The 16804-nt window shown below is 40.5% G+C and overlaps 1 protein-coding gene across 6 annotated transcripts in view; it reads left to right on the top strand.

The window, feature by feature from the left end:
* The window catches only part of myo15b (myosin XVB), a 105457-nt gene that overhangs the window by 10016 nt on the left and 78637 nt on the right, over window positions 1-16804 (top strand). For all 6 annotated transcript variants that reach the window (XM_057826234.1, XM_057826232.1, XM_057826236.1 and 3 more), the window contains 7 exons: window positions 1580-1675; window positions 1738-1973; window positions 4808-4977; window positions 9723-9795; window positions 9883-10062; window positions 10151-10230; window positions 15617-15678. In XM_057826234.1, coding sequence (XP_057682217.1) covers window positions 1580-1675; window positions 1738-1973; window positions 4808-4977; window positions 9723-9795; window positions 9883-10062; window positions 10151-10230; window positions 15617-15678 — 897 coding nt within the window. The remainder of the gene's footprint in view (window positions 1-1579; window positions 1676-1737; window positions 1974-4807; window positions 4978-9722; window positions 9796-9882; window positions 10063-10150; window positions 10231-15616; window positions 15679-16804) is intronic.

Below are 16804 nucleotides of genomic sequence, written 5' to 3'. Positions count from 1 at the left end.
AATAGTACTTAATTCCAGTTACAAATTACTTTTCCCAAAAAGTAATTGAGTTAGTAACTCAATGACCTGAATGTAAGAGTAGTTACTTGGCAAAGTAACTGGTGTTACCTTTCATGTTTTTATTTTCATTCATTAAAAAAAAAAGACACGTAGTAACCTTTGCAATGTTTGGAAGTCATTTAATGTTGTGAGTCAACCGTTGAAGTTGTTAAAATTGCTCCCGTTTTTTGTATTAGTTCCTTTCTGTCTACTTTCGACATTTGAAAGTTTTAAAACTGTATAATTCGTTTAGAGATAGATTCAAGTCAAGATTTTGCCGACTTAGGAGTATTTTAGATTAAAAGTTACTTAGGTTCGCTAGGAAGGTTCACTACAACAGAGCCTTTCTGAGAATGTTACTGATTTAAGATGGCGGCTGTTTATTAACGCTGCCGAGTCCATCATTTCGCATCTAGTTCTATATGCATGTGATATCTAGCATAGCATCAAGTGGGTGCAGACTGTAGACTGTCGGCCACACTCAGGAAATATTGCAGCCACCTAGCCTAACATCGTGGTTGCAACAGCGTCACAACACTCTTCCCTCCTTCCCACTCCCGCTCTTCTCTCTTCGTGTCTCCGACTTTTCTCGCGTCATTCAACCGACGTAGTAACGCACAATAATTCGGTGCATTGTTTCGTTGCCGAAACGGTGACAAAATCCGAACGGTAATGTACGAAAAACGTACAGATTTTGAACGTACGCCGTACACATTTAAAAATCAGTGCTCACTTGTACAAATTACGCCGAAACCGTACAACTTGACAGGTATGAGTCACACGCGCTAAGTGTTTTAGGAGGGATCGCGTGTGCACATTCACGCCGAGTACAGCTGTCTGTTGAGATGTGCGAGGGAATGTTGATCCGTGTGCGTCCATGGATGTACGAATTTTTCCTTCATTTTAGAGGGTTCCAGCAATAGGTTGGAGCCGCTACATGCGCGGCCGATTCGTTGCTTTGCCATTGCAATGGCGAGTAGTCATCGGCGAGCATTGTTTACATCATATCATATCGTGTTGCACATTTATGCCGTGTGGTGACATGTTCGTTTAGCATCTTTAGGATGTGTTGCAAAGTCTGATTGAGTGTAAAGTGCTTAGTTGCCGCCATATTTTGTGGCCAATTGACCGTGTGTGTGTACGGCGTACTTCCGAGTTGTGCCCACCTTTGTGTTTTTTGCACTGTGCAATTCATTTGTGTGTTGGTGGGACAGCCGTCGTAAATACAGAATCAAAACAATAACAACTTTTACGAGCTGACAATTGACTTTTAAAATGGGAAAATCTCGCCTAAATCATTGTTAGAAGTATTTCCCAAAAACATTTTTCCTTAATTTCTATTGAATAATTATTCGTTAAATGGCACTAATTATGAGTGAAACTCTTACATATTGGTCCTTTGAGGACTTTGAAGCCTAATGGTGAAGATTCATTAACAGCTGCGGACATTGACTTGTTGCAGAAATCTGCTTTCTAGCTACTGCCAATGTGTGTGATTTGACAGGTTTCATTATACTAATTGAACTTTTTCCATCCACAGGATACATGGTGCCAACCTAAAGGAACCCCACTCCAAAGAGCACTTACTCCTCTTGAATCAGACGATGCCCGCGTCGCACTGGAAATTTATAAACTGGTATGAGAAGGACCACAACGTATTACATTTGTTCTTCTGATCATTCACCCTTTTTCCCTCAGATACTGCGGTTTACAGGCGAGTCAGACCTCAGTTTCTCACAGGAGCAGATGTTGGGAAACTTTATCATTGAGAAAGGCCAGGACCGACCCGCCTTGAGGGATGAGATCCTGGCCCAGTTGGCTTACCACACATGGGAGCTGAGTGAAGAGCAGCGTCGTTTGCAAGGCTGGTTGCTGTTGGCCTGTTGCCTCTGTGCCTTCACTCCATCACCAAACTTGGAAAAACCCTTGTTAAAGTAGGTGGCATTTTTGCGGTGACTTTAATTTGGGATCATAATATCACTTATTTAAATTTTTTTAACATTTACTGTATCATTAAATATGACAAAAATATTTTTTTCTATCCTAAATGTTCCCTTTTAACTAGCTAACCTTTACATTTGTTTTCTTTGATATTAGATATTATTATTATTAAAGTAGACAACTGTGTCAGATCATTCAAACATTTATATGCAGTACCCAATCCACTGTATAAATGTTTAATTCACTCATGCAAAATAGTTCATATTTTTCTCTTCTGATTTATGATCAGGAAATTGATGGGTCAGTTCCAGAATTGGAGGAAATTTGGGCCTCAAAATTATTGAAAATAAACCTTCACATTTCTGATTTTCTGCACAATGCTCATTAATAATAGGTCATAAACCATAAAAGGCTCGATTAGCTCGGCTTACACATCAATGGTACAATTTTGTTACATCATTTAACAGGTGTTTACAATATTTGCTATAACAACAGAAACCACAACTCTTTAGCTACCCTTATGAAAGGAAAATACATTTAGCAATGTAGTACTTCAACTATATTGTATACTTGTAATATATTTTGTTACATATATTAAATACATGGAATTATGTAATGGTAATATTATATACACAGTTTATTTTTCTATGACAGAAGAGATTTTAAAGACAATTATTATTCTGTTTTTATGATGAGCAATCTTCAGAGCATTTTACCCACCAAGGCTTTAAGTTCAAGAACTAAAGTTGAAACAACATTTGTCTTGTTAATGTCCTCAAAAACTGTGGGAGATGGTTAATGTTCACTTGCAAGCGCAAATAATTCGGATGCACTTCAGCTTAGACAATGAGTTTAAGCGGTAGATGGGAGATTCTGTCTAACAAGGTGCTCATATGTGGCGCATTTGCTACCGGGCCGCAGCGAAATAATAAATCATTTGTTAACGACTGCAATTTGGCCTGCGACTCTTGACACATCAATATCCCTGTCTACTCTATAGACTAATTCAAGTAAAGCTTTGTGTAGATCGCCATCTAGTGGTTGGTCGCAATTACTTGTGTATTTGCACACCTATAGACCCTACTCACCTACGTCACAAAATGACGTGTCGCTGTATCCGGCCGCCGTATTGTCCGTCATTTTTTAGCCCTATTCTCAATGGCTTCAATTAGTCGTGCAATTTATAGAGCAATTCATGGAAGCCCCAGTGTTATCTGACGCTGTAAACTCATTGGATGCGTTGCATAAAAGGCGTTATGTGGAAAAGCTTCAGTTTATCCATTCGCCAGATCCATATTTGATGCCTAAATGGATGTTTTTCGACCCGCTGTCTTCGCCGTCTTTGCCTGACATCTGCTACGCTGATATTTACAACTATCTTGTCCACACAAAATCAGCCTATTCTCACGAAAGTTTGAAAAACTTTAAGAGCTTGGAGGCTTATTAACAATTCGTTGCTGGTTGGGTGAAACAGGTCCTCGTCCACGAAAATTCGGCAGGAATCTATCTTGTGCTCGGGAAGATGAGTTTTCAATTCAAAATCTTTTGTTCTTGCTAACATCCACTGTCAAGTCTAATGCATTTCATGTCATTTGTCAATGGAGCTAGGGCTTTTAATGTTTATATGGTTTAGCGAAAGCACTCTCACTACATACATATATAATATGTAATAAATATGAAGTGCGATAGCACTACTCCAGATTGTCCCTAGTTGAATTTATTTTTTGGCTTTTGACCTCAATAGTGAAATTGTAAATTAATTGTATGACAACTGTCTTATTATCCCCTTATAATTATATATTTTCAGGTAGTTCATTCACAACGTCTGAGTGTATGTTGTCGGCGATTAGCCTAGCAATGATCTTAATTGTGGTTGTCACAACCATCTAAATACTGTATATATTAAATGCATCTTACCAGATATAAAATGACTACTACATAATCTGTGGTAGTCGTTTGGAGCCCAGTTTTCTCGTCGAATTGCAGCAGTCCATCTCGCTCTCCTCTCCGGGTCTCTCGGAATACGGTAAAACTTCAAGTCTCTCCGTCTATCTTCTCTGTTTTTGCAACCGACCGCCATACACCACTTCACCATTTTGATTATTAATGTTAACGAGCAGAAAAACACGCCATAATAGGAGGAATTTACGAAGCGCTAATGCATTAACATGACGAGTAGACGGACAACATGGCGCGGGGGCGTGGCTGTGACGTCACGTGAGTAGGGTCTATAGCAGCCAGGTGCCAGTCAATGTGAACAATAATTTTAGCTGCTGTTGGGTGCATGCTGCAGGCGGTGACATCTGTTTAACTTGTTTTCTCCTGTTTTTGATTGTTCTAGGAAGCCAGGTTAGTGGCTGTCTTTTTGTTGTTTCCTTCGAAAGTATGGTTTTAAACCTCTCGCCCAGTTTTTATTTGGCACTGATAGACATCAGAGAATGAAAGACATGATCATTTTAATTTTATGGTCAGAAATATGATTTCTCCTCCTGAAGGCGCTCATGCTCTTTTGGATGGTTGATGTTTCATTTGTGTAGATTTTTCTATTTGGAATTTCATTATTTTTTGTATTATTTTGGCCTAATATGGTCATGTAAAAGATTATAGTAGAGCAACATATGATACTAACTTTTCATATAGATGACTTTGTGCGGGGAAAAAAATACCATAGTTTAAGACAAAATCAGACATTGTAAGCAGTTCATCTAAAATCTCAGAAGAATGACCAAAAATGACACACTTTTTTAACTTAATCCGTTTGTGTCATACGGTAAATGGGGCCTCAAACGAAATTGAAAATATGTCATTTTTCTTAATTCCCTTTTAGGTATATATCTGACCATGGGCCCATGGAATACCGTGCACTATGCCAACACAAACTGCTCATGTCTATGCAGCACCAAGCCCCCACTTTTCGTATGCATCCCCCAACACAGCTGGAGTGGATCACCAACAAAAGGAAAGGGACAATGGTCGTGGATGTCCACGCATTCAACGGTAAGAATTCCAAGATTCCCTTTCAAAGTAAGAATTGCAAGTAGCAATGAATTTCCCTTCACACTCTTTCTTAAGGCGTCGTCTTTAAAATGATAGACGCTCAGCTCGGAGCCAGCAAAAAAGCAAATATTTTAGATTATCTGCTTCATCTGAGTTCAGGTAAAGGTGGCAGCAACTTCAGCTGGGACACCCCAGGCATCCCTCTCTCCTGTGACCTTTTGTAATGGGTGCACGAGTGTGCGTTGCACCCTGCGGAAACCACCCTCCTGATGTTAAAGTGCTGTTCTCCCGCACTGCTCCAAGTCCCGACCTGGTCAAAGGGGGCGGATCACTTTGCAGACCGGTCACATTCGTCCAGCTCATCCAGGGGGATCCTGATGTTTTCCCAAGCTAGCTAGTCTTCCCAATGTGTCTTGTGTTGTCGTTGAAGCCTCCTTCTACTCGGGACGTTCTCGGAACACCTCACCAAGCAGGCGTCTAGACACCTTATCTGGTTCAAATCCGAATCCGCTCCGGATGACCGTGCTTCTCAGCCTTTCTCTAAAGGAGAGCCTGGACACAATGTAGAGAAAATTAATTTTATCAGCTTGTATCTGGGATCTTGTTCTGATGCTTTAGATTTAGATTGATTGATAAATCTTTGCCTTTGGGATTAACTCCTTCTTCACTACAACAGTCTGATATATTGTCTGCATCACTGCAGATGCTGCACCAATCCATCTGTTGCACTCACAGTCCTGTCTTCCCTCATAAGTGAGCAAGAACCCAAGATACTGTTCGTGGACACCAAAGCCACAGCTGTGTCCAGATATACATTCCATAAAGGCCCGCATCAGGGTGTGTGGTACACCATACTCCTGAAGCGCACCTGAAGGACAGAGTTCAAGTTGCCTTCTCCATATCCTTAATGCACATTTAGACTGGTTGGTTGAACTCCCATACACACTCAAAGACTCTGGTGAGGGTGTACAAATGGTCCACTATTCCACTATTCAAAACACTGCCATTCCTGAAGCCAAGATTCGACCTCCCGATGGACCATCCTCACCAGTAACTTGAAATTAACCTTACCAGAGAGGCTGAGAAGTGTGATCCCCTGTAGTCGGAAGTAGGGCTGGGAATCCTTGGCATGAGGCATATTCAATATGTATCAAGATACAGGGTTTGCCATTTTGACTTAATAAAACAAATAAATTTTAAAAAATCAGATTGCAAAGGTCGCTGCCTTTTGCAAGTTCGCTTTGTACTCAAGCCCCGTTCATGCTGTGCCCAGTCGGGCCCCATGAGTGTAGGCCAGGACACCAGCCACTCGACTCATGTCCCAACTCTAGACCTGACTCCATGGTCGGGAAGCAAGTGACAAAGGAATATACTGTCCATTTATCTAACTCATCATTAGGGATTTTTTTGAGTCATTGTTTGTCTGGTCACTCACCTAGGACCCGTTTGCCCTGGGTTACCCGACCAGGGCCATAAAGCCCCAGACAACTTAGCATCTAGAATCTTTGGGACACATAAATCTCTGCACCACAAGGAAGTGGCAACTCCCAGTGAGGCGTTAAAAACTGTGCTATTAAATGCGATGCCTGAACAACGTATCACCTAAGATTCTTATTTCTCTTTATTTATTTTGAACATTCAGCCAATTTTGCTGCATTTGGCCTCACCTTACAATTAACAATGTAGATATGGTTTTATTATGAAAGCTATGTTTAAAGATTGTAAAAATTGAAAGATACAACCTTCCCGTTAAACTCATCAATATTGATTGCAATGGTAAATACTCAAGATATTGGGCTCTATTTTTCTAGGCAGATCAAGTCCACTCTGGTGTAAAATGCAGTATAACTTGATTTTCATCCCAGCAAAATGCTGAATTTGGCAAACCGCTATGACAGGTGGACTGGCGTAGCAAGGGTATGTCCTTGACAACTCACCCAGTGCATGTGACAATTGTGGTGGCCGTAAGTCCCTCTTTTTCACGCATTCAAAGACCACATTTAAGTTTCAAATAATAGAATCATTTTTTAAAATAAAATTATGGCATTCTTTATTTGTATATGCCCTGGTAAAAAACGAGACTTCCGGCGACGATTTTTAAGCAGCGTGGCTGTTTTCGTCACGCTTCATTGGCTTGACTTGTACCTTTTAACATGACCAGAAAAAAGTACAACTGCGGACAACGACCACTTACGGTCAGCATTGCTGTGTGCTATTGTCAGGCAGGCTGCTTGCAGGTGGAGTGCAGCACCCGGTGGGTAAAGGAGCACAAGTTATTTGAATCGGGTTTCCGTCCAAGCTTTTTTGCAGTATCAACCAAATACAGACGATGGCATTTCTGCTAAAAGATTACAATATGAATATAGTGGCTATGAAATGGTGAGTATATGAAGAAATGGAAATGTCTGCACTAATGTAATTTTACATGTAGAAAATAAATTTGGCACTCATATCTGGCTGGTTTTTACCATTTCATAGTTATTCCACACAAAAAAATGCATCGGGGAATGGTTACTTTTTGCACTTTTTTGTGACATCTCAACTAGAATTTAAAATCATATCTACAGTGGTATGAAAAAGTATCTGAACTTTTTGGAATTTCTCACATTTCTGCATAAAATCACCATCAAATGTGATCTGATCTTTGTCAAAATCACACAGATGAAAAAAACTGTCTTCTTTAACTAAAACCACCCAAACATTTATAGGTTTTCTTATTTCAATGAGGATAGTATGCAAACAATGACGGCAGCAATAACTTCAACTAGACGCTTCCTGTTGCTCCAGATCAGTCTGGCACATCGATTAGGAAAAATTCTTCTCTAAAAAATTGCTGCAGTTCAGCCAGATTCCTGGGATGTCTGGCATAACTGTCTTTATGTCATGCCACAGCATCTCAATGGGGTTCAAGTCTGGACTTGGACTTGGCCACTCCAGAACGTGTATTTTGTTCTTCTAAAACCATCCTGAAGTTGATTTACTTCTGTGTTTTGGATCATTGTCTTGTTGCAGCATCCATCCTCTTTTCAGCTTCTACTGTCTGACAGACGACCTAGGGTTGTCCTGTAAAACACCCTGATAAACTTTTGAATTCATTCTTCCAATAATGATTGCAAGTTGTCCAGGCCCTGAGGTAGCAAAACAGCCCCAAATCATGATGCTTCCTCCACCATGCTTCACCGCGGAGATGAGGTGTTGATGTTGGTGAGCTGCTCCGTTTTTCCTCCACACATGACATTTTGTGTTACTCCCAAAAAATTCAACTTTGGTTTCATCAGTCCACATAATATTTTGGCAAAACGTCTGTGGAGTATCCAAGTGCCTTTTTGTGAACATTAAATGAGCAACAATGTGTTTTTTTAGACAGCAGTGGCTTCCTCAGAGGGAGTCCCCCCATGAGCACCATTCTTGGCCACAGTTTTATATATAGTTGATGTGCGCACAGAGATATTTCTGTAAGTCTTTAGCAGACACTCTAGGGTTCTTTTTTTTTTTTAACCTCTCTGAGTATTCTGCGCTGAACTCCTGACGTCATCTTTGGTGGACGGCCATTCCTTGGGAGAGAAGCAACAGTGCCAAACTCTCTCCATTTGTAGACAACTTCTCTGACTGTCGAATGATGAACATCCAGACTTTTAGAGATGGTTTTGTATCCTTTTCCAGCTTTATACAAATCAACAATCCTTGATCGCAGGTCTTCAGACAGCTCTTTTGACCGAGCATTGATGCACATCAGACAGTGGTTCTCATCAAGATATTTATTACCAGGTGTGTGTTTTATAGTGGGCAGGGCAGCTTTAAACCACTCATCAGTGATTGGGCAGACACACCTGACTGAAAATTTTCAGTGAAAATTGGTTTCAATTGCTCTTAGGCAGAGGGTTCACTTACTTTATTTTTCCCGCCTTCTGTGATTGTTTGCATGCTATCCTCATTAAAATATGATGGTTTTAGTTAAAGCAGACAGTTTTTTCATCTGTGTGATTTTGACAAAGATCGGATCACATTTGATGGTGATTTTCTGTAGAAATGTTGTTAGAAATTCCAAAGGTTCAGATCATTTTGTCATACCACTGTATGTAGTTCTGCGCTAGCTAGAATGGCGGAACAACAAAACGGTCACACAGCGACAAGAGATGGAAACCCAATGGATAACATGCTAGCAGACGGCAAAGCACAGCAGCTCATTCTGGGTGTGACATCAACGGAGAATTTTTATCAGGGGGTGGGTGGGGCAAAGGCATCCGAGAAATGACTGATTAGCATAAAATTTATTTTTCAAGAGTTTTCTGTCATTTTTTTTTATTTTTTATGGATTGTGTCCAACATATGGTCTGTTATCATTTTCCCTAGCTGTTGTATTTAACAACACCTGTTTTAGCTTGAAATTTCCGCTTGTGTTGTAATTTGCAAATACCGTAATTTTGGACCATAAACCGCTCAGTTCTGTGATCAAGGGTTCAATCCCAAGCTCTGGCCTTCCTGTGTGGAATTTGCATGTACTGCGCTGGTTTTCTCCGGATTCTCCCATTTCCTCCCACTTCCCCAAAAACATGTATGGTAGGCTGATTGGACACTCCAAATTCTCCATAGGAGCCATAGTAAGTGTTAAATGTTGTTCATCTATATGTGCCCTACGATTGATTGATTTGTTTTATTTTGAGTCTGCTAATGTGAATCACGTCTTGTGTTACTGGGCCTCTCTGATCGGAGTCAGTGAAATACATAATGTCCCTCATTCCTAGATGAGAAGCTTACAACTGAAGTGGAGTCCTGGACCACAGGAGAAAAGCTCGCCTCATGGTTTCTCCAGGCCAGGTGCTTCGATCAATATTTTGACAGTCAATAGTCTCTGAATGTAGAAGTAGACATTTATTCAATCAATTATTTACTGATATTTTATAGAGGTGTGACAGAGACCACAGACGGATGGTCTGTGTCTCTTCTGACTGATGATCAGTGGTCTGATTTGGCTGGATCAGACTTTGTCATGGATCTAATGGCTGGCGCTGAGGCGGAAGTACTGCCACCAGGCACGCCCTCATCGACCATTCCTGATTACCTATTCAGTGGCCAGGATGACAGGTATAAGACGTACTGTGTTTGCTTTATGGTGCCCATTAAAAACATTTATCTATTGATTCCTTTCTCACTCTTTTTGTTATTTCCAAAGGATGCTCGATACAGATCTTGAAGACTTTATTCCGCCAGCACCTGTCTTTGAGGCTCCTGGAGTTTTTAATCCTCAGGAAGGTAATTCAGTATTTCCCTGTCAAAATTTCAGAATTAATCCTCCTATAGTGATGAAAAATAACTTCTAGCATAAATAATAATTTCAAGTTTTCCAGTAGTATGAAAATTACTGGCAGAAATGATTGACTAGAAAGAAAACCATTACATTAGCTACCTCTTTTTTTTTTTACCTGGCATTATTGCTGCAACGATTAATCGATTATAATTATATCGGTTGTAATGATTTTGAAAGTGTTTGCATTTAGTTGTATTGATTTGGCTGGATACACTGCCCTCTGGTCTGCTTCATTTCACACGGCTGAATCCAGCTGCTCCCTGTTAAGACCATCATAAGCTAAGTTGTTGTTTGAGCTAATGTTTTTTTTCAATGCATTCGGAATTTAGTATATACTGTAAGTATATTTATCCTTTTTTTTTTTTTTTTTTTTTTGTGGGAATGTGTGTCTGAACGATTTGTTAAGAGCATCGGGAGAAAAAAACATTAGCATTGTATAGCATTTAAGCTAACAGACTTTTGCTATGTAAGTTTGCCAATTGTTCTTTTGTTATACATAGATTCTCTTTTTTTTTTTTTTTTAATACAGTTTTAGGCTCAGCTCAGGTATTTTAATTTTTCATGTTCCTTATCCGATTTCTCGATTATTCGAACGAACTACTTCATCGATTAATCGACTACTAAAATAATTGATAGCTGCAGCCCTACCTGGTATATTAAGTGATTTAAATTTGATGGAGTACATTGGGGTCTTCACAGACAATACATCAATTCAGTTCACACCGATTGCTTTCACCCTGATGTATGCAGCCCCAAAAATTATGGAATCCCCGGTCTCGGAGAATGTTCACTCAATTGTTTAGTTGTTTAGATTACAGCAGATCGTTGACATGACCCAAAGCTGAAGTAATCCTATCTGACAAAATTAGAAAACCTTTAGAAAACACTAAAAGAAATGAAGGAAATTGTAGTAATCAATAACTGCTACTTTGTCAACCAAATGCAGGGAGAGTAATGGAATCCATCAATTTTTCTTTCTGTAAAATTGAATTTCCAAAACTTACGCCTTCATCATATTTGATCAGCTCATTACTCCTGGGTTTTGGGGGGGTGGGCTATAAAGAAATACCAGAGAGGCGTCAAATGACTCTGATACCAAACTGACTACTTGGTTTTGTCAAACAATAGACCACTCAAACAAGCAATCAAGCAGCCTCGGTGTGATGGGGGTTTCACTCTGGATAGCTGCAATTAGCATCTTGAATATTTGCAAGTCCAGACTTGTTAACTCCTGGGTTAGTGTAAAAATGATGAGAGGGCAATGTGGCATGAAACTACGACTAGCATCCAGAACTGTAGGTAAACCAGACTGTCTACATTTTAGAAAACTGAGTTTTAGAACATTTGGGACAAATCCCACAAGCACCTTTACTTCGTCTTGACAAGTCCAACATTCAGTTGTCAAGGTTCACAGTTTACGTTGAAGCACACAATGACCGAAAAACTTTCCACAGCAGCTCAAACAGCTGTTTTGTCACAGCAAACACAAGCTTCAGTATACAGTACATACAGTAGGCAAGCTGCAGCTTTTGGAATATGTAAAACGGTTGTCCACCCGACTGCCTGCCCGAGCAGTCCACTGTCCAACAAAGCCGAGGCAGTTCTGTCCTTCAAACACTCAAGATGCTAATTGGAGCAATCCAACCCTGTGGTTTTGCGAGTGTGAATGGGAATGACTAATGAGGACCTCGGTGCTCACAAAAGATATGCTGATTTGGGTCAGATGACCCTTCTCTGGGTACAGACGTGGTTTGTATCAACTGATCCACCCTTGTTTGTTCTAGTTAAAAATCAGTGACCACTCTTTGGTGAGCCATTGCACCATGCTGACTGACCTGCATGAGGGATGCCTATCAAAACAAAGGAGATGATTATCAAACTTTTTAAAAAAGTGAAATCATCACATAGTGTTGTAAAAGACCTTGGTGGGCTGTGTCTAAATTCTAAACCAAGTACCAATGACATGGGAGGGGCTTCAAGCAAGTATAGTGTACAAGGCAGGGGTGTCAAACTCATTTTGGTTCACGGGCCACATTTATGGCATTAGATGTCATGTGGGCTGGAACAGTTTATTTTTGGACAAATAAGTCAACTCACTTGCTGCCATTGATGGCAGTGAACGTCCAATCCATTTTAATTTTCCACTCCTGGCCCCGCTGTGCTCCAGGTTGGGACAGCGCTGCAGGCTGTGAGGACTGGCGGGTGGTGGTTGGTGGGTGTGGGCATGTGGGGTGTGTCACGTGCTCACTCATCCTATTCCCAGGTGCTTGTAGGAGGCTACTTGGACAGGCTGGGGGACTGCCCTGGATCCTGGGTCATGGATTTTATCACATCAGAAATCAAAATGTGTGTATATATACAGTGGGGAGAACAAGTATTTGATACACTCCCAATGGGAAAATTGGCAGTGTCTCAAATACTTGTTCTCCCCACTGTATATATATATACAGTGCCTTACAAAAGTATTCGGCCCCCTTGAATCTTGCAACCTTTCGGCACATTTCAGGCTTCAAACATAAAGATATAAAATTTTAATTTGTTGTCAAGAATCAACAACAAGTGGGACACAATCGTGAAGTGGACCAAAATTTATTGGATAATTTAAACTTTTTTAACAGATAAAAAACTGAAAAGTGGGGCGTGCAATATTATTCGGCCCCCTTGCGTTAATACTTTGTAGCGCCACCGTTTGCTCCAATTACAGCTGCAAGTCGCTTGGGGTATGTTTCTATCAGTTTTGCACATCGAGAGACTGCCATTCTTGCCCATTCTTCCTTGCAAAACAGCTCGAGCTCAGTGAGGTTGGATGGAGAGTGTTTGTGAACAGCAGTCTTCAGCTCTTCCCACAGATTCTCGATTGGATTCAGGTCTGGACTTTGACTTGGCCATTCTAACACCTGGATACGTTTATTTTTTAACCATTCCATTGTAGATTTGGCTTCATGTTTTGGATCATTGTCCTGTTGGAAGATAAATCTCCGTCCCAGTCTCAGGTCTTGTGCAGATACCAACAGGTTTTCTTCCAGAATGTTCCTGTATTTGGCTGCATCCATCTTCCCGTCAATTTTAACCATCTTACCTGTCCCTGCTGAAGAAAAGCAGGCCCAAACCATGATGCTGCCACCACCATGTTTGACAGTGGGGATGGTGTGTTCAGGGTGATGAGCTGTGTTGCTTTTACGCCAAACATATCGTTTTGCATTGTGGCCAAAAAGTTCAATTTTGGTTTCATCTGACCAGAGCACCTTCTTCCACATGTTTGGTGTGTCTCCCAGGTGGCTTGTGGCAAACTTTAAACGAGACTTTTTATGGATATCTTTGAGAAATGGCTTTCTTCTTGCCACTCTTCCATAAAGGCCAGATTTGTGCAGTGTATGACTGATTGTTGTCCTATGGACAGACTCTCCCACCTCAGCTGTAGATCTCTGCAGTTCATCCAGAGTGATCATGGGCCTCTTGGCTTCATCTCTGATCAGTTTTCTCCTTGTTTGAGAAGAAAGTTTGGAAGGACGGCCGGGTCTTGGTAGATTTGCAGTGGTCTGATGCTCCTTCCATTTCAATATGATGGCTTGCACAGTGCTCCTAGAGGTTTTAAAGCTTGGGAAATCTTTTTGTATCCAAATCCGGCTTTCAACTTCTCCACAACAGTATCTCGGACCTGCCTGGTGTGTTCCTTGGTTTTCATAATGCTCTCTGGACTTTAAACAGAACCCTGAGACTATCACAGAGCAGGTGCATTTATACGGAGACTTGATTACACACATTTGGATTCTATTTATCATCATCGGTCATTTAGGACAACATTGGATCATACAGAGATCCTCACTGAACTTCTGGAGTGAGTTTGCTGCACTGAAAGTGAAGGGGCCGAATAATATTGCACGCCCCACTTTTCAGTTTTTTATTTGTTAAAAAAGTTTAAATTATCCAATAAATGTTGTTCCACTTCACGATTGTGTCCCACTTGTTGTTGATTCTTGACAAAAAAATTAAATTTCATATCTTTATGTTTGAAGCCTGAAATGTGGCGAAAGGTTGCAAGATTCAAGGGGGCCGAATACTTTTGCAAGGCACTGTATTTACAACTATCTTGTCCACAGAAACTCAGCGTATTCTCACGAAACTTTGAAAAACTTTAACAGCAGCACTCTAAGCAACATTACCCCCGTGTGACCCTTTACTTCCAATTTTCTAAAATGGCGACAATCAATAAAAAAAAAAAAAGTTGACTGCGATGGCCGGCGCTTCAAGGATAGGTGGATATTGGACTATTTCTTCAATAAAATACGCAACAACTGTGTCTGCCTCATTTGCAAAGAGACAGTCGCTGTTTTCAAAGAGTTCGATATGACGCGATATTAACAAACAAGACGAGCTAACATGTACAATATTACAGGGAAGATATACGCAGCAACTTGAAGCTAGTTTAATTTCAAAGCAGCAGTATTTCGCAAGAGCCCGAGTGTCGAAAGAGAACACCACAAAGACGAGATTGATGAAATTATGAATTAAAGAAAAAAAAAAAAAAAAAAAAGCAAATGTGACACACAGAAGGGCTTGCTAAAATTTGTTTAAATGTATTGTTCTATGTAAATCAGCCAAGGTAGCCCCCCGCATTTTTACCACACCAAATCTGGCCCCCTTTGCAAAAGGTTTGGACACACCTGTTTAACTGATGATCCGTAGACGAGGCCAGCTTCTTTCACTTGGTACCACCTAAATATTATTAAAAAAATATTGATGGTGGAAGAAATAAGCATCTTGAATTTGAAACTGTATGTTGAAGGCGATTAGCCTCGCAATGATCTTAATTGTGGTTGTCAGCCCAAAACCCTCTAAATATATATTCAATGCATCTTACCAGATATAAAATGACTACTACATAATCTGTGGTGATCGTTTGGTGCCCAGTTTTCTCGTCAATTGCAGCCGTCCATCTCGCTCTCCTCTCCGGGTCTCTCGGAATACGGTAGAACTTCAAGTCTCTCCGTCTATCTTCTCTGTTACTGCAACCAATCGCCACACATGCCTTCATCATTTTGATTATTAATGTTAACGAGCAGAAAAACACGCCATAATAGGAGGAATTTACGTAGCGGTAATGCGTAAACACGATGAGTTGACGGACAATATGGCGCGGAGGCGTGGTTGTGCCGTCATGTGAGTAGGGTCTATAGCCAGAAGGATCAACTCTATGGTCTGATGTTTTTCAACACAATAAAACAAATGCATGAGCATCTGCCAGGACTGGTGATTTCATCATTTTTGCCAGGGAATTTATCTGTATTGAAGAATCAATTTTAACTTGTCATTCTTTCTTATTTTTTGAAGGCAGTCATCGAGAGCTGGACGAATATGTTGATGACTGGTTTGACATGGACCAGGGACAACTGGTTAGTGGTATCCGACCCCCCCCCCCCCCCATCCTTTTACCCCAAAAAGCATAAACTTTAAATTAATGAAGACTTAAATTCTTCGACAAAACATCTTCTGATTTGAATCAACTTAACCAATTCACAAAATGTGGATGGTCAAAAATTTTGGAAGGTTGAAAATTGTCATTGGTTGATGATTTAATTTATCATCCCAGTATCTAGGTGATTCATAATTTTTAAATTTGAAGTATCTTTATCATAAATACACATATGTATTCAGACGATTGCCTATTGATGATGTTATTTCTCTTCTCACAAAACCTATACATTTATATATACAGTATATACACTGCTGGCCCAAAAGTATTGGCACCCCTGCAATTCTGTCAGACAATGCTCAATTTCTCCAGAAAATGATTGCAGTTACAAATGCTTTGGTAGTAATATCTTCGTTTATTTTGCTTGCAATGGTAAAAACACAAAAGAGAAAGGGAAAAAAACCAAAACATTCTCATGTTACACAAAACTCCAAAAATGAGCCGGACAAAAGTATTGGCACCCTTTGAAAAATCATGTGATGCTTCTCTAATTTTTGTAATTATCAGCACCTGTTACTTACCTGTGGCACATAACAACAAATGGTGGGAATAACTAAATCCTACTTGCAGCTAGTTAAAATGGATTAAAGTTGACTCAACCTCTGTCTCGTGTCCTTGTGTGTACCACATTGAGCAAGGAGAAAAGAGAAGACAAAAGAACCGTCTGAGGACTTGAGAAGTAAAATTGTGAGGAAGCATGGGCGATATAAAGGCTACAAGTCCATCTCCAAAGACCTGAATGTTCCTGTGTCAACCGTGCGCGGTGTCATCAATAGGTGTAAAGCCCATGGCACTCTGGCTAACCTCCCTAGATGTGGACGAAAAAGAAAAATTGACGAGCGATTTCAACGGAAGATTGTGCGGATGGTAGATACAGAACCTCGACTAACATCCAAACAAGTTCAAGCTGTCCTGCAGTCCAAGGGTACGTCAACCCGTACTATCCGTCGGCGTCTGAATGAAAAGGGACTATATAGTGGGATACCCAAAAAGACCCCACTTTTGACCCAGTGACATAAATAAGCCAGGCTGGAGTTTGCCAAAAC

This window comes from Corythoichthys intestinalis, chromosome 21 (assembly GCF_030265065.1).
Source record: "Corythoichthys intestinalis isolate RoL2023-P3 chromosome 21, ASM3026506v1, whole genome shotgun sequence".
NCBI classification, from domain to species: domain Eukaryota; kingdom Metazoa; phylum Chordata; class Actinopteri; order Syngnathiformes; family Syngnathidae; genus Corythoichthys; species Corythoichthys intestinalis.
This window is presented reverse-complemented; position numbering and strand designations above follow the sequence as displayed.